At 51.9% G+C, this 22,942-nt stretch overlaps 1 protein-coding gene across 4 annotated transcripts in view; it reads left to right on the top strand.

Moving 5' to 3' along the window:
- NOS2 (nitric oxide synthase 2) overlaps positions 1-22,324 on the top strand; it is a 46,336-nt gene extending 24,012 nt beyond the window's left edge. For 2 of the 4 annotated variants that reach the window (XM_027518227.1, XM_027518229.1), the window contains 18 exons: positions 1,096-1,270; positions 1,364-1,465; positions 5,942-6,136; positions 7,143-7,225; positions 7,986-8,130; positions 8,979-9,083; positions 10,227-10,276; positions 10,632-10,806; positions 11,597-11,729; positions 12,870-12,948; positions 13,957-14,138; positions 15,912-16,075; positions 17,414-17,621; positions 18,467-18,554; positions 19,028-19,149; positions 19,465-19,613; positions 20,763-20,957; positions 21,735-22,324. In XM_027518227.1, the coding sequence (XP_027374028.1) occupies positions 1,096-1,270; positions 1,364-1,465; positions 5,942-6,136; positions 7,143-7,225; positions 7,986-8,130; positions 8,979-9,083; positions 10,227-10,276; positions 10,632-10,806; positions 11,597-11,729; positions 12,870-12,948; positions 13,957-14,138; positions 15,912-16,075; positions 17,414-17,621; positions 18,467-18,554; positions 19,028-19,149; positions 19,465-19,613; positions 20,763-20,957; positions 21,735-21,851 (2,467 nt within the window). In that variant the 3' untranslated portion in view covers positions 21,852-22,324. The remainder of the gene's footprint in view (positions 1-1,095; positions 1,271-1,363; positions 1,466-5,941; positions 6,137-7,142; positions 7,226-7,985; positions 8,131-8,978; positions 9,084-10,226; positions 10,277-10,631; positions 10,807-11,596; positions 11,730-12,869; positions 12,949-13,956; positions 14,139-15,911; positions 16,076-17,413; positions 17,622-18,466; positions 18,555-19,027; positions 19,150-19,464; positions 19,614-20,762; positions 20,958-21,734) is intronic. The other 2 variants (XM_027518228.1, XM_027518226.1) reach the window with 2 other exon arrangements.
- Positions 22,325-22,942: the final 618 nt, after the last annotated feature.

Raw genomic sequence — 22,942 nt, 5'->3', positions numbered from 1 at the left:
AAGCCTCTTCTGAATACCCAATCTAGAGTAGGAACCCTTACTCTTCATCTAACATATCACTTTGTGCTTTTTTAAAAAAAATACATTGATTTATTTGCACGCGTCAGGTGTTCGTTGGGGTATACAGACTCTGTGTGCGTGCTAAGTCACTTCAGTCATGTCTGACTTTTTGTGACCCTATGGATGGGAGCCTGCCAGTCCATCGGATTCTCCAGGCAGGAATCCTGGAGTGGATTGCCATTTCCTTCTTCAGGGGTCTTCCCAAGCCAAGGACCGAACCCACATCTCTTATGTCTCATGCATTGGCAGACAGGTTCTTTACATTAGCGTCACTTGGGAAGCACAGCGGACCCTCTCTGGTTGTGGCCCTTGGGCTTAGCAGCTCCTCAGCACGTGAGATCATAGTTATCTTGTTTCCCCAACCAGGGATCCAACCTGAGTCCCTACATTGCAAGACAGATTCTTAACCAGTGGACCACAAGGGCAGTCCCATCACCTTGTCTTTATTTTCTTATTTATTTATTTGTTTACCTATTTATAGTCTGTAAGGTCTTTGAGAATCAGAGATCTTGTCTTTCTTGTTCAGCAATATATCCCCAACACCTAGCAAGATGTCTGGCTCATAGTAGGTACTCGATTATAAATATTTCTGGAGTGAATGAATATACAAGTAAAGGATACTATTATCTTCACAGTAATCCCATGATTTATCTCTACTTTGCTGGTGGGGATGCTGAGGCTCAGAGAGGCTGGATAATATTTGAAGGTCACACAGCTGGTAATCAGTCAGGCAGAACTTGATCCTAGGCTTTCTGACACTGGGATCCTTAATTGGTATGTTCTGTTGAGTCCTCAGCATTTAGCCCAGAGCCTGCCACTTACTTGATGCTTAATATGTTTGCTTGAATAATCTCATGAATGGATGCGTAATTAGCCACATGTTATGTCCAATTCACCTCTCCAGGTGGGATGAACTTAGAGATCAGCACTTGAAAAGGAGTTTTCTTGGTTGACTCTTTTTCTGAAGCTTTTATTAGGGCGTGGGTGTGGGCCGAAGTGAAGGCTCCATTGCCACCGGCCCTGCCTCCCTACCAGGTACGAATGGTTCCGGGAGCTGGAGCTCAAGTGGTACGCCCTGCCAGCCGTGGCCAACATGCTGCTTGAGGTGGGCGGCCTCGAGTTCCCAGGGTGCCCCTTCAACGGGTGGTACATGGGCACAGAAGTTGGAGTCCGGGACTTCTGCGACGCCCAGCGATACAACATCCTGGAGGTAATGAGGACCGTCCAGCTGGGCCGGCTGGAGGTGTGGGCCTGCGGGTGGGGCCCCAGGGACTGACTCACCCCCATTCCTCTGCCTCTACAGGAAGTGGGCAGAAGGATGGGCCTGGAAACGCACAAGGTGGCCTCACTCTGGAAGGACCGGGCTGTCGTTGAGATCAACGTCGCTGTGCTCCACAGTTTCCAGGCACGTCTGCTGTCTGTGGGTTTGAAGGCGCTCTGGTTAGAAGGTTATCTGGTGCAGACGCTCACGTCATTCTTGATTTTCCCCTTACAGCTTTGCTCATTTATTTGTGCATCCAAGTGTTGACCTTTATGTCAGGTGCTGGGGACACAGAGACAAGCCTCTCAGGTCTTCTAGTGTAAACTTGAATGCTTCTAGCAACAGGCAACTCCTTACCTTTCAAGACTGGTCAGTCCTGGCGTTTGAGCACTGAATCCTGTCCTCTCCCAATTTTCAAGGACTTTTATTCCTGAAAATCCTCCCCCTCTCATGGCAGCTGTCTCCTTATCCACTGGATCATTTCCAGTGATGACCAATAAGGTGTAATGATTCCCATCTCAAAGAGATAAACAACTAGCCAGCCAAATACTCCCCCTAAGCAGCAACTACCTTGTTTTTCTACTTCCATTTACAGCAAAACCAGTGATGTGCTAAGTTGCTTCAGTCGTGTCCGACTCCTTGTGACCCATGGACTGTAGCCCTCCAGGCTTCTCTGTCCATGGGATTTCCCAGGCAAGAATACTAGAGTGGGTTGCCATGCCCTCCTCCAGGGGATCTTCCCAACCCAGGGATGGAACCCAGGTCTCCCGCATTGCAGTTGGATTCTTTACCATCTGAGCCACCAGGGAAGCCCCCAAACCACTGAAAGACCTCATAATACAGTCTCACCTCCCACCTCCTCCAGTCAGGCTTTTATCCTCCACAGCTCTGCCAGTCACACTGGAATTCTGGCTTTTATTCAAACTCACCAGGATGGTCCCCCACCCCCCCGCCCCCGAGGGCCTTTGCACTTGCTTTTCCCTCTGCCTAGAACTCTTGCCACAAATCATCCTGTGACCAGCTCCTTCCCTTCAGCCAGGTCTCAATTATCACCTCTTCAGAGCAGCCCTCTCTGACACCATAAAAATGGCACGCTCACCCCACCTTCATCCTCTTATTCCTTTAACCCTTTCTTTTCCTTCACAATCCTTATGAGATCCTGACATAGTCCATCTCTTCCTTTCTGTTTTCTTTATGTGTTCATTTTCGGCTGCACTGGGTCTCCGTTGCTGTGCACGGGCTTTCCCTAGTTGCTGCGAGCGGAGGCTGCTCTCGAGTTGTGGCGCGTGAGTTTCTCATCGCAGTGGCTTCTCTTACTGTGGAGCGTGGCTCTTGAGCACGTGGGCTTCAGTACTTGCAGCCCAGGGGCTCAGTAGTTGTGGTGTGTGGGCTTAGTTGCCCTGTGGCATGAGGGATCTTCCCGGATCAAGGATCGAACCCATGTCTCCTGCATTGGCAGGTGGATTCTTAACGACTGGACCACCAGAGAAGTCCATCTTCTTCTTTCTTTCTTTCTTTGCCCCATTAGAACGTAGGCTCTGTGGGGCAGGGACCTTTTCTCTCTTGTTCACTGCTCTACCCCTGGAGCCTAGAAGAGTGTCTGGCACGTGGAGATGCTAAAAATGTATTCATTGGATGAAAGAACTAGAGCCCACGTCCACACGAGCAGTGGTTACTCTTGCTTCCCTATCTGGGCAGCAGCATCCACCACACACAGCAGGCTTGTTTCTGTGTGGGACTGAGCCCTCTGGCCCATCTGCTGCTCTCTCTCATATAAACACTCCCCTTGTGGGAAGGAGCCATGGGACGTGTGAAGCTATTATTGATTTAGAAGCTGGGATCATCTCCACAAAGCTGGCAGATGTCCTGGAAGCCCGGCCACTGGGCTGAGAGTCATTCATTCATTTAGCAAAGTTTTATTGTACATTTTTCATGTGTCAGGCACCAGGCCAGGGCAAGAATATGAGCAGTGAACAAAACAGACAGAAACCCTGACCTTGTGGAAAGTAGTGGGAGCTGACTTTAAACACCCAGTAAATACATATGATCATGCAGTGTTCCCTAGGGCTGGTCACCCTATAGAAAGGTCAAGCTCGTGCCTGATTGTGGGGAGTAGGGGGCATGGGGAAGCTCTGAGATAAGACAGAAAGAGCATCCTGAGGCTGGCCCAGCTTGGGAAGGCCCCAAGGCTGTGGACCACACATCCTGACCCTGGGATCAGCTCTGACATTGGCAGGATGTGGGTACGTCCCAGAAAATCTGCTGACCCTCAGCAGTCTCCTGACCACTGCTGACCACATCCCTCCACTGCTTGAGAGTCTCCAGGCAGGACTTCCCCGTGACCCTCCTTTGGGGTCAACTTCAAAAGACTTGGGCTCATTTCCTCATCTGTAAAACAGAGATAATAATGGTACCTCCCTCACTAGGTTACAGTAAGAATGAAATGAAAACCAATGCAAATTGTTTAGCTGCGCTCCCTGACCCACAGTAAACACTCAAAAAACATTAGTTTTGTGGGTTTTTTCTGTTTTATTTATGTATTTGGCTACACCGGGTCTTAGTTGCCGCACACGGGACCTTCAGTCTTCATCACAGCATGCAGGATCCTTTAACATTGCAGCTTGAGGAATCTTTTAGTTGCAGCATGTAGAATCTGTTAAATATTAATAGCTCCTCAACTAGGGATCACACCTAGTCCCCTCTGCCTCCCATTGAGAGCTCAGAGTTTTAGCCACTGGACCACCGGGGAAGTCCATCATCAGTTTTGTTGTTGTTATTATTTATTACTGTCACGACCATCCTCACCACTATCACCATCAGCTCCTGAGCCTAAAACTGGTCTGGCATCCAGCAGCTGCTGTGTGAAAAGTGAAGTGTTAGTCGCTCAGTCGTGTCCGACTCTTCACCACCCCATGGACTGTATGTAGCCCACCAGGCTCCTCTGTCCATGGGATTCTCCAGGCAAGAATACTGGAGTGGGTTGCCATGCCCTTCTCCAGGGAATCTTCTCGACCCAGGGATCAAACCTGGGTCTCCTGCTCTGCAGGCAGATCCTTTACCGTCTGAGCCGCCAGGGAAGCCCCCAGTTGCTGTATATTTAAAAGTTTACAAGGCGTGGCTGGTCCTGCTAGTCCCTCCACCAGCGGGCTCCTCTCTTGCCTCCTGGCCTGGTCTCAAGCAATGCCCGTCGGCTGCCTAACTTGTACCCGTCTCTCCAAACTCACCTCCTCTTAGAAGCTTGTCTCTAAAGAACTCACCTCCTCTTAGAAGCTCTCTAAAGAACTCACCTCCTCTTAGAAGCTGTCTCTAAAGTCCCCCATCTCTCCTCCGGGACCCTATATGAGCGTAGCCCTCCCTCAGCCCTCCATCAGCACCTGCTCCGACCTCCGTCGTGGCTTCTATCAGACCATGTGAAACGGCCGAGGTCCTTCTGCCTCCCCCCAGTTGGAACATGATCTAAGGCAGAAACGGGGCTGCGTCTTCCATCTCCATATGCAGTGGCTGGTAGATAGAAATAATAATAGCAGCTAACATTTACTGAGCATGTTTTATGCTTCACTTGTTAACTATTTTAAGATTTTCAAAAATTATTTTTGGCTGTGGTGGGTCTTCGTTGTTGTGCACAGGCTTTCATCCGGTTGCAGCGAGTAGAGGCTACTCCCTGCTTGCTGTGCGTGGGCTTCTCATTATGGTAGCATCTCTTGTTTCCGAGCACAGGCTCTAGGGCACATGGGCTCAGTAGTTGCAGTGCATGGGCTTAACTGCCCCGTGGCAGGTGGGATCTTACTTCCCAGACTAGGGACTGAACCCGTGTTCCCCCTTGCAGGCAGATTCTTAGTGATTGGAGCCCCAGGCACGTCCCGTATTTATTGCATCCTTTCAACAACATGATGATGTACCAACTGTTACCATCCCCATTTTACAGACGAGGAAACTGAGGTTAAGGAACTAATAGCTCAAGGTCACAGAGCTAATGAGAGCCCAAGGTTTGAACTACTCCATGAAACAAATGTCTCTTGACTGCACGAGTTGCTCCAGACAACGTGGCTGCTCTTACTGGATCATTCCAGGAAGGCTCAGGCCCCTTGGATTCTAATTTTAAGACATGGGACATGCCATGGTGATAATAAGACACAGTGGTAATTTGTCTTCCATACTCTGTAGTTCCCCCAGGGCTTCAGCCCTCCTCAGAGATGTCTAGTTCCTTCTTAGCTGAGACAGCCACTCCTTTGGGAGGTGATTCCTGGAACTCTCTGCCAACAAGTGACAAAAAAGGCACTGTGCTTTGATTCAACAGCATCCAGGGAGCCATTTTCTGGGAGTTTGGGGAGAGTGTGAGCATGGCCTGAGAAGCTGGACACCGCCCTTGGAGCGCCAAGGGCGGCAGCCTGTGGTCTGAGGGCTGACCACGGCTATTGTGCCTGCTTGGGCTCCTCAGAGGCTCTGGCTGTACCTTGCATTTGGGTATTTATTTTCATCAGTGAGAATGGGCCCAGGGGATTGCATTCCCTTTTTACAGATTGCCAGGCCCTCCCATAGTCCATCCGGGAGCCCTGTAGCTCACTGGCCACTCTCCTTACTCCTCTCATCAACTTGCCTTCTTGCCGCCTTCCGATTTAGAAGCAGAACGTGACCATCATGGACCACCACTCCGCTGCAGAGTCCTTCATGAAGTACATGCAGAATGAGTACCGCTCCCGAGGGGGCTGCCCAGCTGACTGGATTTGGCTGGTCCCCCCGATCTCTGGAAGCATCACCCCCGTGTTCCACCAGGAGATGTTAAATTACGTCCTGTCCCCTTTCTACTACTACCAGGTAAAAGAGGGGGCTTCCTCTACTCTCTCTTGGGAGCTCAGGGGTGGAGACAGACTGTGTATCTGCACACGCGTGTGTGTGTGTGTGTGTGTTTGAGTGTGCATGTGTGTGCTCACTAGTGCAGGACATACAGGGAAGAATCAGGGACACAGAGGCATATATTTAATGCTTTCTGGGCTTCACTCAAGGATGCTTTTGTCCATTTCCACAGAGGTGAGGCTGAAGGAAACACCTTTCATTGTCCCTTTAGTAGCCCAGTGCTCCACACGCCCCTTGTGCCCGCCTGCCTGGGAGGGGCGTAGACAGTCACAGAGCACCGTGGTGAGGAGCCTGGCTCCCAGTCACATACATCTGGGGTGATTCTCCCACTTCCTAGCTGTGTGATCTCGGGTGGGTCATCGCACCCATCTAAGCCCTGATTTTCTCATCTCTGAAAAGAAGGCTATCAGCTCCATGATGGCAGAGGTGGTCAAGAATCCTGTGAGCCAGTGCACGGACAGCTCACCCCAGTGCCCTACCCAGAGTGCACTCAGGAACTGCCACCCAGTGAAACAGGCTCTTTTTTTCCTTTTTTTTTTTTTTTATCCAAAAGGACCTTGGTTAGATTTAGGGAGGAGCTTCCTTGCTCTAAAGGTGAGAAGGAGGGTGACTGACTGCCCAGGACACTGTGGGCCTGTTGTCACAGCACCTCCTTCTATTCCCAACAGCATCCCAGGTCAGACTATGCATTATATGCAGTCTATATAGGCTTCCTAGTGATGAGACATCAAAAGGAAAGAGACATGTGGCCCCTCTTTCCAGGGGGACAGTTGAATGAAAATCAGCTGATCTGTGCCAGACAGGAGCTTCAAGTTTGAGGGAGACAGACAGACGCAGCCCTTCCCTCTGTGGCTTGCCTCCCCACCCCCACCCCCAACTTACGAGGGGCACAAAGGGCCCTCTGTCTCTCCACGCCGGAGCCAAGCCAGGGTCTGTCTTGCCCACATAACTGGCCTCTTTTCTGAAGGTGGAGCCCTGGAAAACCCACGTCTGGCAGGACGAGAGGCGGAGACCCCAGAGAAGAGAGATTCGATTCAAAGTCTTGGTCAAGTAAGTGGGAGCAGTCAATGTTGACATCTGAATGGCAGCCCTTCCTTCTAGGCCTTGAAGGACAGGGAACAAAGAGAAATGATTTGGAGGGTCTTCTCTGGCAGGCCAGTGGTTAGGACTCTCGCTTCCACTGCGGGGTGTGTGGGTTTGATCCCTGCTGGGAGGTGCTAAGATCTCACGTGCCTCATGGCCCAAACACTAAAGCGTAAAACAGAAGCAGCCTTGTGACAAATCCAATAAAGACTTTAAAAATCTCTTTTTAAAAGCATATTAAAACTATTTTAAAAAAAAGAGAGAGAGAGGGTTTGATTTCCAGATGTGCGTGCATGATAAGTCACTTCAGTCGCATCTGACTCTTTGCGACCCTATGAACTGTAGCCCGCCAGGCTCCTCTGTCCACGGAATTCTCCAGGCGGGAATACTGGAGTGGATTGTCATGCCCTCCTCCAGGGGATCTTCCTGATCCAGGGATCGAACCTGTGTCCATTATGTCTCCTGCATTAGCAGATGGGTTCTTTACCGCAGGCGCCAGCAGACCCCAATTCCATGGGTCACCTGCCACCTCTGCCCCAGAATTCTCGCTCCTCTATTTTCCCAAAGGACCTGAGTGGCGGGTTGAGCAGGGGAGGGGAGTGAGACAAGGTCCATAGCTGGTAAGAAACCTGGATTCTTTTCCCTCAACCTGCCCTGCTTTAAGTGCAGGGCCCCTGTCTTCCTTTTTGGAAGGCTGACTTGGCACCTACTCTGTCTGTCCCCACAGAGCCGTGTTCTTCGCCTCGGTGCTGATGCATAAGGCCATGGCATCCCGGGTCAGAGCCACGATCCTCTTTGCAACAGAGACGGGGAGATCGGAAACGCTGGCCCAGGACCTGGGGGCTTTGTTCAGCTGTGCCTTCAACCCCAAGGTAGCCGCCTCAGCCTGTGTGTGGGGCAGTCTGGGACCAGTTACAGTGGTTGCTCTGCTCCCAGATAGCCCTGAGCCTCAGGACGTACTTTGCAACTCTGTAATAGAAAGAGAGATATGTGTCCCAGGATTCCCAACTTCCCAGTAGGTAAGCTTTTCATAGTGTTCCAGGAAACACAATTTGAGAAACATGTTCCTAATGATGCCAAGTCTCCAGATACACGAGCTTGTCCCAGAGGAATTTTATTCACATTTACAGAGTACCTCCTATACGGGGTGTGGGGCTAAAGGCAAAGGACGCAGAGAATGGATAAGAGGCAGAGAAATGAAACCTCGAAGGGTGACTCATTCCCTCTAGCGGTGTTGGATTTGAGCCTCCGTCACTGAAGTCACTGAAGGCATCCCGGGTCAGGCTGGCCTGGGTAGAAACCTGAGGCCCTGACGTATTTCACCTGAGATTAGCTTCAGGCAAAGCATTTGTGTTCCCAAGATGCCAAAGGAGTTGAGCAATTTTGTAACCCACTCATCCTGTTTTGTGAAAAATATGTCCGCATTCTCAGAATCCGAAATAGCGGTGGAAGTGGTAAGACGTGATGTGGGACATGAAGTGTTTTGGAGGCAGACCCCCCAGGGCTGGCTGATGTGCTAGCTGTGGGAGAATCAAAGAACCGAAGATGCTGTGTGCAAATAGGTTCGGTTGGCAGGGACTTGTTAAGTACTTACCTCCTCCGTGCCAGGCCCCGGGGGACAGAGCTGATGACAGGGACCCAAGCCCTGGATGCCTGGGGAGGGCATGGAGGGAGTCAGCCTGGGAAGCGAGGGCTGACGTCCACCCTGGGTGCTCTGCAGGTTCTCTGCATGGATCAGTACCAGCTGAGCCATCTGGAGGAGGAGCAGCTGCTGCTGGTGGTGACCAGCACTTTTGGCAACGGAGACTCCCCTGGCAACGGAGAGGTGGGTGGCCCAGGGGTCTGGAGGCTGGTAAGGGCCCGAAGGACCAAGGAAAGGACATGGGGACTCAGCATGTCCTAAGGAGGGCATTTGGAAGTGAGAGCTCCGATCACTCTGGGTTGCCCTAACGTTAGCCATCAGCCTTCCTCCTTGGTAATTACTGGTGCATACTCGAGCCTCCAAGCCTATGACGTGCTTAATATATTTCAGTAAATTGACCTGCCTTTTTAAATTCAACAATTCATTTTTAGAGGAAACTTTATATCAGTCTCAGAAATAGAAAGCCAGCAAAGAGTGGTCCCACGTAAATCCAATGAAAGTCAGTTATTGAATTTTAGCCAGATACTGTTGCCTTATCATGGCTTGCTTTGTTCTTCAAAAAGAGTAATAAGCAAGTATTAGAGAAGTGTTAAGTCTCCATTGGCAGTGATCTGAGATTTTCCCCTAGTGTTCAGGACAAGAAAATAAAATAATTGAAACAGGAGTAACTATTTAAAAATTATAGAAAAAAGAATATTTTCCCACCATGTGATTTGATACTATTTTCCATCTGAAGTTATCTTGGAAAAAAACAAAAGAAAGTGAAAATGTTAGTTGCTCAGTCATGTGTGAGTGTTTGTGACCCCGATGGACTATAGCCTGCCAGGCTCCTTGTCCATGGGATTCTCCAGGCAGGAATACTGGAGTGGGTAAGCATTCCCTTCCTGGCCCAGGGGTCAAACCCAGGTCTCCCGCATTGCAGGCAGGTTCTTTACTACTGCACCACCTGGGAAGTTATCTTAAGTTTCTGGGAAATCAGGGTTATTTCAGAGAATATGGGACCAATTGTCAATCTGACGAGAAGAAAGGCTCAGGTCCCATCAGGAGACCCTTTAGAGATACCCTGCTATTAGACAGCAACCGTCCCCCCCCCCAGCCAGGGCTGGGCTCTCCTGGGTCCCCCATCAAAGGTCAGGCCCCCATGAGTTGCTGAGGCTGAAATTGTCCCCGAGTCCCAGCCAGGTGGTCCACATAAACCAATTTCCACGTGAGGATCTTGGACTTTGTCCTGCCAGATCTGGCCAGTTTTCAAATGAGCCACTGGATGACTAGGAAAGCAGTGCTCTCATTAATGGTGTCCTGAGACTTCTATTATTCTCTTTCTAGAAACTGAAGAAGTCCCTCTTGATGCTGAAAGAACTCACCAACACGTTCCGGTAATGTCCTTCCCCGCTCCCAGACTCTGGGTTCCATCTGATGATGGAGCTGGGGATGTACCAGAGGGGGATTTCTCTGGGACATCCAGACCCAAAGAGAGCCTGTCCTCAGGGATGTCATGGGTCAAAGCAGGAAAACCAAGTACCTTTCTTGGGTCTGCAGGCCAGGGGTGGGGTTGGTCTTGGGAGTTGATGACAACGTTCGGCAGTCAGGGAAGACAGGAAGGGGATGCGTGCCCTGGTGATCCTTGCCCAGCTGGCATGAACGTGTCTGGGGGCTGGCCTATGGCTTGTTGGCTCTGGGGCAGGTGGCGGGTCGGCTCACCCAGGCTCCATGCGTGTCCTCCTCCGGCAGGTACGCCGTGTTTGGCCTTGGCTCCAGCATGTACCCTCAGTTCTGCGCTTTTGCTCATGACATTGACCAGAAGTTGTCCCAGCTGGGGGCTTCTCAGCTTGCCCCAACCGGGGAAGGGGACGAACTCAGCGGGCAGGAGGAGGCCTTTCGCAGCTGGGCCGTGCAAACCTTCAAGGTCGGTTCACAGCTGGGAGCTGCCCCACCACATGGGCAGGGAGGCTGTGGTGTGCTTGTGCCCCAGACACCTGTGCCAGGCATCCTGGGGGTCATCACCCCTATTGCGCCCTGTAGGCATGGTCCCAGTGTGGGCAGGGTCGCAGGTTGGAGGACTCAGGTCACTGCTGCACCCCAACAGCCCCCAGAAGAGCTCCACTGAGATATGTGTCCCCCAGGTGGGAGAAGGTGGATAAGATGCTTCCCTGTCCTTGGGGAGCTATGGTTTAAGATCTTTACCCCCTCTGATTATCCAGGTCACTTCCTGACATCCTTGTCCTGTTTCAGTGTCCCAGCTACAGAGAACTTGGAGACAGGGCTATCTCAGCAGGTCTTTAGGGCCTCCGGCTTGACCCCACTGACTGAGAAAACTCACTGAAGCGAAGTCTTTCACCCTGCAGCGGGGCTTATAAGCACCAGCTTGAGACAGGCCGGCATGATTCCCAAGCCCAGGTCTCCTCCACATGATTCCACATCAGGAAAATGGGAGAAATCAAACCTGTCTCATGGTGTGGGCATGCAGATAAAAGCAGATGCTGTCGTTACTATTAATATTCATAATAGCAGCAACACCTACTCCATGCTAGGACCAGCCACTTTTTGCAGTCTTCATAATAGCCCTACCAGATAAGTGTCCTTAGTAATTAAAGCACTTAGCTCAGTTGTAAGGAACATGGTAGCCCCAGGGGTGGTGATGCTGCTGCTGCTGACAGGAATGGTTATTAACACTGGTCTGTTCCATCTTCGTCCAGGCAGCCTGTGAGACATTCGATGTCAGCGGCAAGCACCACATTGAGATCCCCAAGCTCTACACTTCCAATGTGACCTGGGACCCGCAGCACTACAGGCTCGTGCAGGACTCAGAGCCTCTGGACCTCAACAAAGGTACTGCTTCCCTGCACCACACGGAGCTTGTTTGCCCTTCCTGCCGGGGTGGGCATGTCTGAGTCCTGAGCCTATGGTCAAGGAGAACACTCTGTGTGTGTGTGTGTGTGTGTGTGTGTGTGTATCTGCATGTGTGTGTTAGTTGCTCAGTCATGTCTGACTTTGCAACCCCCTGGACTATAGCCTGCCCAGCCCTTCTTTCCATGGGATTCTCCAGGCAAGAATACTGAAATGGGTTACCATGCCCTCCTCTGGGGGATCTTCCCGACCCAGGGATCGAACCCAGGTCTCTTGTGTCTCCTGCATTGGTAGATGGATTCTTTACCACTGTGCTGCCTGGGAAACCCAAGGAGACCACTAGGACCCTCTGAACGGAGGCAGCTAGTCTAGGGCTACCAGGCGTCTCTCTCTTATTGGGTCCAAGAGTCTGTAGGGATGTAAGACCCAGGGCTTGTCTGGTCTCTGAGGAAGGGTATTCAGAAGGAAACTATGGGAGGGTGATGGAAAGAGAAGGGTGCTCCCGTGTGCCAGACACTGTGCTGGGCTCTTTGTCCACCTGCTCTAAGTGATCTCTGACACTCAGCCCAAGTGGAAAGCTCAGACAGAGAAACTGAAGTTCAGGGAGGTACGACAAGTTGCTAGTACAAGGCCATCTGGGATTTGGGCCCCAGCCTTCCAACTCCAGTGGCATCCAGGTGTTATAAAGGACATTTTGCAGAGGCAATTCCAAGCTGTGGCCTGGGAACTCTGGATGGCCCCTATCAATGCTGTGCTCCCATGATTTCTCTTGTCTTGTACCACAACTGCAGTGGTCCTGAAGGTTTCTGCATGTATATCCTCAGCTTCAACTATGCTCTCCTGTGGATCCCAAGCCATGGGATGCTATAGAAATCCCCATACTGGGGGCATCTAAATTGCATTTCCCAGCACCTGGCAGCAGCACAAGCACCTTCTGTCAGAACAAGGGTCTTTATTTGTGATTGAGAAACATAGTGGGAAAAAAGGCAGGGAAGGAAAATCCCAGCACCGTCACTGTGAGACACCCAGGGGAATGTCGGGTGTAGCTGACTCAGCGCGTGGAGCCTGCCCTGCCAGCACTTACGAGCCACGTCGCCACTTCACTGTTTCTCTATTCCACAGCCCTGAGCAGTATGCACGCCAAGCATGTGTTCACCATGAGGCTCAAATCACAGCAGAATCTGCAGAGTCCGAAATCCAGGTAGAGCAGAAGACAGGACTTCCGGGGTGAAATTCCACAGATTTGACTTATTCATTTATTTTTGGCAGCGCTAGCTTTCTCTAGTTGCGGTCTGCGGGGGCTACTCTCTAGTTTCAGAGCCCAGGTGGTACAGAGGCTCTAAGGTGCACAGGCTTTGATAGTTGCAGCGCATGGGCTTAGATGCTCCGAGGCATATAGGATCTTCCAGGGATCGAATCCACGCCCTCTGTGTTGGCAGGCGTATTCTTTACCACTGGACCATCAGGGAGGGCCCCACAGATTTTATTTTAATCAAGGGAAGACCAAAGTAAGTCAGTCTTTGAAAGAAGAAAACAAAAGTGTCCGCTGGCCTTAGCTACGGTGCTATTGGTAGGACCAGCTAAACTGCTCACCCCTGTGGCCACCAGCACCTTCACATCAGGTCTCCACTAACCATGGGCCAGTTTTCCAGCTTGGGAATCGGGCACCTGCTTCACTTCCTGTCCTTTGTGATTTAACTATTTCACCAAAAAAACGAGGGCAAGAGAAATTCAAACCCTTTGGCTCTTAAGAACTTTCAGAAGTTTTGACAGGGCAGGACTTTTCCCTGCCGGGCAGCCAGTGTTGTCGATTCTCCAGAGGTTTATCTGTGCTGTCCTTACATTGATTAGCAAAACTGGGCTGTGTTCTAATAAGAACCAGATTTGTGCTGACACTAGTAAAGGTTTGTCCCAATGCCCACGTATCTCCCAGTGACATGCTTTCTTTAGGCAGAGTCTGTGGCCAAGCTCTCGTGGAGGGTGGCATGGGAGGGGTACTGCCCACCCTCTCCCCACGGAGAAGCCATGCTCCCCATCAGCCCCCGGCCCTCTTGAGCACCCCAGCCCTGGGATGCCGGCAACCTGTGTTCATGGAACCAGGCAGGAACACGAAAGGAGGGCATGTTTCCTGGGGAAGCTGGCCCACCCATCAGGGAGCATGGGAGGAAATCCTGGTGGCGTCATCAGAGGCTTCTTTTTCCTTCTCCAGCCGCACCACCCTCCTGGTGGAACTCTCCTGTGAGGGCAGCCAAGCTCCAAGCTACCTGCCGGGAGAGCACCTCGGAGTTTTCCCATGCAACCAGCCGGCCCTGGTTCAAGGCATCCTTGAGCGAGTGGTGGATGGCCCTGCCCCGCACCAGCCTGTGCGCCTGGAGACCCTCTGTGAGAATGGTGAGCCTTATGCAGGGGAGCTTGGCTGAGGCGACCTCAGCATCCTCCCACCACCCCCCGCCAGTCCCACTGATGGGTTAGGATGCAAACACTCATCTAGTCTTGTCCTTCTGGCTGAGTAGGGGGCTCCTGAAGCCTGCCCCAAAGTAGCCTTGCAAATAGTTCTGGACTATTTATTCTGGGCTATATATTCTGGACTATAATAGTTCCAGCAAGAAGGGATTCTTCCTTGAACTATTTGCCCAACACCAGAGGCTGGGCTGTCTTTCCCCTTCATTCATTTCCTTAACTGGCCATTTCTGTTTATTGATTCATTTTTCCATCGAAATTTTAACCTCTCATACCTACATACCAGGGGCTTCCCAGGTGGCTCAGCAGTAAAGAATCTGCCTGCAATGCAGGAGACGCAGGTTCAACCCCTGGGTCAGGAAGATCCCCTGGAGAAGGAAGTGGCAATCCACTCCAGTATTCTTGCCTGAGAAATCCCATGGAACAGAGGAACCTGGTGGGGTGCAGTCCATCAGGTTGCAAGAGTCAGACGCAACTTAGCAACTAAACTATCACCACCACCATCTGTATAGAAAGAAAGAAAGAAAAAAAATGAAGTTGCTCATCAGTTGTGTTTGACTCTTTGCAACCCCATGGACTGTAGCCTACCAGGCTCCTCCATCCAGGCTCCTCTGTCCATTGGATTTTCCAGGCAAGAATACTGGAGTGGGTTGCCATTCTGTTCTCCAGGGGATCTTCCTGACCCAGGGATTGAACCCAGGTCTCCCGCATTGCAGGCAGATGCTTTACCCTCTGAGCTACCAGGGAAGCCCAATACTATCTGTATGCTAACTGCTGCTAAGTCGCTTCAGTCGTGTCCGACTCTGTGCAACCCCATAGAGGGCAGCCCACCAGGCTCCCCCATCCCTGGGATTCTCCAGGCAAGAACACTGGAGTGGGTTGCCATTTTGTATACCAGGCTACAAAACATCTATATCCTGGGCTTGTGTGTGTATGTGCTAAGTCACTTCAGTCATGTCTGACTTTTTGTGACCCTATGGACTGTAGCCCACCAGGCTCCTTTGTCCATGGGATTTTCCAGGCAAGAATACTGGAGTGGGTTGCCATATCCTCCTCCAGAGGATTTTCCCGACCCAAGGATCGAGCCCATGTCTCCTGCGTTGCAGGCAGATTCCTTATTATTTGAGCCACCAGGGAAGCCCCCACCTGGGCTATATACCTGTGCTAAAATGAATGAGACTTCGTGTCTGCCCTCAGAAAACCTATTACTTAGTACAGGGGGCAGATATGCAAGAATAGTCATAATAATTACTATTATAATAATAACAGAAGTAGCCACCACAGGATAGAAGAAGGCTTTTCTCTAAATGAACAACTCTTCTACCTCTAGGGTGTACACCAGTCTTTGGTGAATTTAGTCACTGTGAGTCTGTGGTTCACCTGTGTGTGTACTGCTGAAGTTCAAGTCCGTGCCAGAGAGGGACTGGACTCTGGTGCCTGGTTAATTTTGCAGGATTGTGTCCACTTGGGTGCCCTTCAGGGGACTATTGATCAGCCTTTTCTAGCAGTCCTATCTCTGAGCAGCATCCTCCTGCACTTGAGTTGGGCACGTGAGCCCTTTTGCTGTTCCTGGAACCAGAATTTCAGTGTCTTCTCTCCCCTGGAGCTGGAGAGTGGAGGATGTCTGTCCCAGATGCCTTATCACTCTTTGGGAAACCTAAACGGGGCCTCTTTCCTATCCTGTCTCCTTTCTTCCCGCTTCAGGCAGCTATTGGGTCAAGGATAAGCGGCTGCCACCTTGCTCACTCAGCCAGGCTCTCACCTATTTCCTGGACATCACCACCCCGCCAACCCAGCTGCTGCTCCGAAAGCTGGCCCAGCTGGCCACAGAAGAGGCTGAGAAGCAGAGGCTGGAGACCCTATGCCAGGTGAAGGTCGGGGCTGGTGGGCGAGGCTGGGGCAGGGTCCCAGAGTCAGAGGGAGCCTGAGCCTAGAGCTGGTTTTTAAGCTTCAAGAGGAATCCACCCCAACTTCCCAAAGCGTGACTTGTCAAAGGCTGGTAGGAAGTCAGGCATCCTCTTCCATCCCATTTCTAGGACATAGTTAGTTGCATTGAGTGAACTGAGTTTTTTGAATGTCTGCAGGATGCAACCTAAGTGCCCTTCCTCAGAAATTAGCTAGAAAAGGAGAACCATTCTCTCTTGTATTCCCCACACCTGGAAGAAGCCTGGAACTCAGGAAGTGTTGGAGGATAGATGGTGTGGATGAATGGACATAGTGACAGATGTGTAGTAGTTGAATTAATAAATGAATGAAAGAATGCATTAACTCACAGGAAACTTTCTAGGCCCAAGTCTTTGCAAAGGCACTTCCAACCCAGGGATCGAACTCAGGTCTCCCGCATTTTGCAGGTGGATTCTTTACCAGCTAAGCCACAAGGGAAGCCCAAAGAATACTGGAATGGGTAGTCTATCCCTTCTCCAGCGGATCTTCCTGACCCAGGAATCAAACTGGGGTCTCCTGCATTGCAGATGGATTCTTTACCATCTGAGCTGCCAGGGAAGCCCTTTGCAAAGGCACTGGATACCATTATTACCATCACCATTATCTCTAATTATCTTGATTCCAGTCACCTCCACTGCCATTCTCCTGTGGCTGCACTACACTAACTCGGTGCACATTTTCTTACTTAATTCTCACAACATCCCCACGAGGCAGTGATGCTGCCCTCACTCCACAAAGGTTAAGTAATGGGGACAAGATCCCACAAATAGTAAGAGCCTTCAGGCAAGGTTTGAACCCAGGTCTGTATGTTAGTCACTCAGTCGTGTCCTACTCTTTGTGACTCAGTGGACTGTAGCCTGCCAGGCTCCTCTGTCTATGGAGTTCTCCAGGCAAGAATACTGGAGTGGGTTGCCATTTCTTTCTCCAGGATATGATTCCAAAGCTCTCCCCTAAATTAGGTTATGATAAAAATTTGACTGCTGCCCACGTATGATTCCAAAACACTCCCCCAAATTAGGTTATAATAAATATTTGACTGCTGCCCACCAGTTGTTGACAGTAAGGTTCTAAGCACACAGGTTAGAGAAATGCTACTCCTCTCCAGCTTAGTGTTTTCAGCACCACGGACAGCGCCCAGTTCTTTGAAATAGTTGCTGTGGGAATGAATGAGTGAGTGAATGAATGAATACTGAATTGTGACAGCCTCTTCCCTCCGTGTGGAGCAAGCTCCCAGAGACACTCACATTGTCCTTGGCTTTCAGCCCTCAGATTACAACAAGTGGAAGTTCACCAACAGCCCCACATTTCTGGAGGTGCTGGAGGAGTTCCCGTCCCTGCGGGTGTCTGCCAGCTTCCTGCTCTCCCAGCTCCCTATTCTGAAGCCCCGGTACTACTCCATCAGCTCCTCCAGGGACCTCACACCCACGGAGATCCACCTCACTGTGGCCGTGCTCACGTACCGCACCCGAGGTGAGGCTGGGGCAGTGACTGCGGAGCAGCCCAAGTCTGCTACTTACTGGACAGCCATTCAACACCTCTGAGCTTTGATCTCCTCATCATTACACACCCATCTTCCAGCCCTGTTAACAGCAGTGGGAGGAGTATGGGAGAGATCACTATGAACTGGGCACCAAGCTAACTTCTTTGTAGATGTGACCTGAGAAGCACATTCACATGGTTTCTGAAAACCAGGCAGAGACCCTCTTTGCTCTGCTAAAGAACATTTGCAGGAGACCTGGGTTCCATCCCTGGGTTGGAAAGATCCTCTGGAAAAGGCAATGGCTACCCACTCCAGTATTCTTGCCTGGAGAATTCCATGGACAAAGGAGCCTTGCAGGTTACAATTACAGTCCATGGGGTTGCAAAGAGTCAAACGTGACTGAGCGACTTTCACTCAAAGAACATCTGAAAAGGCCAGGGCTCAGTCCTTGGGGAGGGGAGGCAGGTGCACATCCTGTGAAAGCAGGATTCCACCTTGAGGGAAACCAACAGGACTTCTTGGTAGGAGCACTGGAGTAGGAGTTAGGAAAGCTGAGTTGTGACCTGATTCTACCGTTACCTGAGGGGCCTTGTACAAGTCACCTTCCCTCTCTGAGACTCAGCTTCTGCAGTGAGATAGCCTTGCCCGCTCTGAGTCCCTTTCAGCTTTTGCCAACTCTGGGCACATAGAGAGTAGAGCTCAGAACCGGGAGGAAAAGCAGCCCTCTGATTAAACCCTGTTGAGCGCCTGAGCGGGCAGTTCAGGGAGGAGCCACTGAAAGCGTTCATGCACGGGTGGCGGGGACCACGTTGGTCAGTTTGTGCTGTCCTTGCAGATGGCCAAGGTCCCCTGCACCATGGTGTCTGCAGCACGTGGCTCAGCAGCTTGAAGCCCCAAGACCCGGTGCCCTGCTTTGTGCGAAGGTAGGCACTCCTCCACTGTGTCTATTGTGGGACCACGGGCCCCGGGGAATACTGGGTTGAAAGGGAGGCTTCTGGGGTTTAGATGCCACTTGGGGTCTATTGGCCTATAAAGAAGGCACTGGGGTCATCACACTGGGTGTCTCCTCACACTGGGTATCTCCCCTAGCGATAGAGCACAGCCAGGTCTCTAGCAGGGAGGTTGACAGCAGTGGTGGGCTCAGAAAACGAGGCTCAGCCTTTTTCCCAAAGGACCCCAGGGTGAGGTGATGGTGAATGTAGTTCACCTGGATGGGGGACATGAAATAGCCTACTGGACTTGGGAAATCAAATTTGAGCTCGTTGTCTCCACTGCAACCCCCTGCCCCTCAACACTGCTGCCTCCACCACACCTCAGTTCCCGTGCCCCTGTCCTGTGTGCATGCATCGGACCCAGAGTCTCTGAGGACAGGACCTCTTTCCTTCTGTCCCCTCAGTGCCAGCGGCTTCCAGCTTCCCGAGGACCGCTCCCGTCCTTGCATCCTCATTGGGCCCGGCACGGGCATCGCCCCCTTCCGCAGTTTCTGGCAGCAGCGGCTCCATGAGGCTGAGCACAAAGGTATAACCGGAAGGTTCCCGGGGATGGGGAGGGGTGGTGCCCAGCGCCTGCCTGGGAGTAAAACTGTAACTGTAACCATCCCACAGACATTTCCTGGCCCCTCTCCCAAGTTTACCTCAGCATGTGTGGAAAAATGATATGAATGCCCTGGGCCTCAGTTTCCTCATCTGTAAAATAGGGACAGTACTATTTTAGATAGGATGTGGTGGTGAAATGGGATTCCAGTTGGGTGCCCAGCTCAGCCAGCCTTGCAGCATGATCCGCCTGCCCTCTGCTGGCCACCCTGGTAACTGCAACCTGCTCTGGGTCTTGCAGGGCTCCAGGGCGGCCGCATGACCCTGGTTTTCGGGTGCCGCCGCCCAGAAGAGGACCACCTCTACTGGGAGGAGATGCTGGAGATGGCCCGCAAGGGGGTGCTGCACGAGGTGCACACCGCCTATTCCCGCCTGCCTGACCAGCCCAAGGTAAATGCCACAACTGTGCATGTAGAAAGGGCGGAGCATTTAAAGAACAGACTATGGTGGGTGTCTGGCTCCCCACAAGCTCCTTACTTCTGTGAGCCTTCACCTCCTCAGCTCCAAAATAGAGGCAAGGGACTTGCCTGGTGTTCTAGGGGCTGAGACTCCATGCTCCCAATGCAGGGGACCGAGTTCAATCCCTGGTCAGGCATCAAGCAACTAAAGATCCTGCATGCCGAAACAAAGACCCAGTGCAGCCAAATAAATATTTAAAAATAAAATGGAAGCCATGGTGCAGTCACCAGAGCAGTGCTGTGAAGCTACTGATGTACGTTCACTCTTCCAGGAGAAGAGACAGGTCCTGAGATGGTCAGGGCTAAGTCAGGGTCATGTATGGGTTCATCCCCAGTGCCCAGCCTGCTGAAGGCTCCCCCCTCTGGATGTACAACTGTTGGGTGGGTGGTGGTCCAGGCACCGCAAGGCTGGAGGGTGGCTGCTGTTCCCTGAATGGCCTGCTGACTCACTCTGCTACCCCAGTGGGCACTTTGCCCCAAGAGCCTGGGCAGGCAGAACAGTCTCTTGGCTCAGCCTTTGTGAACTTGTCCCATTGGGCCCCTCCCATGCTGGTACTCCGTGCCTGGTGGCATCTCCATGCCTGGTGGCATCACTTGTGTGAAGCAAGAGCAGGGAGTCCCCAATTGACTCCAGGACTTCTGAATATCTGGGGAACCCTGCTCTGAATTACAAGGAGGGTCCCCTGGACAGTCTGCACTGAGAGGCTCCGTTTTCTGGGGTGTAAGCAGATGGGCCTCAGATCCCTGGGCAGGGCAAGTGGCTTGATTGATGCCTCTTTGAAGTGTGATAAATTCAGAGCAAGTGTGCTAAATCTGGGAGCTCCACTGAAGGTCAGCTTCTCAAGGACAGGGCTGTGGCCGGTGTTCACCTCTCCAGCCCCAACTCAGGCCTGGGCCAGGCAGGGCACCAGTGCACCTCCTCATCTCGACCTTGATTGTCCCCATGCAAGGCCCTGGCTGGGAGGGTGCTCACCCCATGGCCCCTTGTGCCCCCTCCCCACCTCCCCATGGCCAGGAGGCCTGACTGCAGCCTTTGCCCTCAATGGCGGGGGCCTGGACCCACCATCTCCTCTGGTTTCAGGTCTATGTTCAAGACATCCTGCGGCAGCGGCTGGCGGGCGAGGTGCTTCGCGTGCTCCATGAGGAGCAAGGTCACCTCTATGTCTGTGGGGATGTGCGCATGGCCCGGGACGTGGCCCGCACCCTGAAGCAGCTGATGGCTACTGCGCTGAGCCTGAACGAGGAACAGGTGGAGGACTATTTCTTCCAGCTCAAGGTAGGGCCGCTGGTGGTGTGTGGGCTCGGGATGCAGGTCACAGGCATGGGCCTGGGAGCTGGAACCAGGGAACTCAGGCTCAGACTGAACTCAAAGGAATCCTAGAGAGGGCAGGAGGTCAGAGCTGGTGAGCTGTTAGAAGGCCTGACTCTCCATCCTGATCTGGTTGCTCAGTTGGACAAAGGCAAACATGTTGATTTTCTGCAAGACACTCAGAGTCCCTAACATGCTGCTGTGCATCAAAGAGCTTGAAGACTGGGAGAAAGTGCACAGCATTTCCCAACCATATTTATCTCAGAGCCCACAGTGCCTGGAGCCCTGTGGGACAAGCACAGGGCAGGCTCAGTCGTGTCCGACTCTTTGCGACCCGGTGGACTGCAGCACACCAGGCTTTTCTGTCCTTCACCATCTCATGTTCACTGAGTCAACGATGCCATGCAGTCATCTCGTCCTCCATCATCCCCTTCTCCTCCTGCCTTCTATCTTTACCGGCATCAGGGTCTTTTCCAATGAACAGCCTTTAATGGCCATCATAAAGCTTGGGGAGATGTTTTGTGGTTCACACCAGAGTGGGTACTCATGGGAGCTAAAGAGTTTTAAGTGAGATTCAAATCTAATCTAAGCATTGCAATTGGGAAGGCAAATAGTTCATGAGTGTCCGTGTGATGGGGAAACCAGGGAACCCTGGGGACTGGTCCCAGCCTGGACCTGCTGAGTGAGAGGGGGCTGCACCAGCAGAGCTGATATTAATACCTTGGTCTCTGTTTTCCCTTAAAGAACCAGAAGCGCTATCATGAAGACATCTTTGGTGCTGTATTTCCCTATGAGGTGAAAAAGGATGGGGCAGCAGGGCTGCCCAGCAATCCCAGAGCTCCAGGCGCCCACAGAAGTTAAAGCTGCTGCCATGGAACTTAATGATGGCACCCACTCTCAATTATCTGAGGTCACAGGACTGGGGAGATTGGAGGGAGATTATATCCCCAAGCTTCTCATTTTATTTCCCCATCTCCTTCCCTCTCAAACCCTTTACTTGACCTGCTACCAAGTAGCAGCCTTGGAGACAGAGTGGAACCTTTTGTCTCTCTTGAGCCCCTGCTCCGGGGTGGTGGAGAAACTGGCCTCCCTGGTCCCTTGGAGACTAAATCTGCAGTGTCTGGCCAGAGGTGAGAAAGATGGAACTTCCTTGATTGCACCGCTTGGAGTGACCACGAGGAGGCGCTGTCACGCCACTCTGTATTTAACTGCCCATGTACAGTTATTTATGCCTCTGTATTTAAAACAAGCAAACCCCAGTCTGCCTCTTGGGCCTTCCTTGTATGATTCTATGATGGAGATATTTATACTAAATACATTTTATTTTAACCACACTGTATATGTATGTGTGTATTTTGTAAGGAAAGCAGCCTTAAGCTGTACAGAGTTAGGGTTGGCGGGGTGGTGGTGGGGTTCCCACAGCTTGGACAAAAATCCCCCACAAAGGGACATACCAGCTTGGCTACGTTGCTTCTCTGAAATGCCCACTGGGCCTGGGGGCAGCACATGAAGTTTTGTGCACATCTGAAAACCTGTGACGGAGGCGAGGAAGCACAGCTGGCCTGAGGGCGCCAGCTGAGCCGCGAGCTGCCAGTCCTTTAGTGAAGGCCTGCCCTGCAGCCCTGTTGAGGGAGTCACCGCCTTCTGCTCTGGGGCTGCCTGTTTCATGACAGTTTGGCCAATAATGATTTGGCTCCTGGGTGACAAAGCAGATGAGGCTGGGCTACGTGTCAAGGACTTGATGGTGAGTGAAGGACACACGTCTTCCACAGGGAAGGCTTCCTCAGGGACTGAGCCCAGTGGGAACAAGGAAGGAACTCAGCCAGAGGCCAAGTGGAGGGTTGGCTAAATCTGGCTCCCAGCCTGGGTTTGGACTCTTGTTTCCTTGGCTCCTTGGCCCCCTTTTCCCCTCCCCCACTCCTGCTCAGGTGGGGTGGCCGGGGGGTGGGGGA

Source organism: Bos indicus x Bos taurus, chromosome 19, assembly GCF_003369695.1.
Source record: "Bos indicus x Bos taurus breed Angus x Brahman F1 hybrid chromosome 19, Bos_hybrid_MaternalHap_v2.0, whole genome shotgun sequence".
NCBI lineage: Eukaryota > Metazoa > Chordata > Mammalia > Artiodactyla > Bovidae > Bos > Bos indicus x Bos taurus.
The sequence above is the reverse complement of the archived record's forward strand: the minus strand, read 5'-3'. Positions and strand labels throughout refer to the sequence as shown.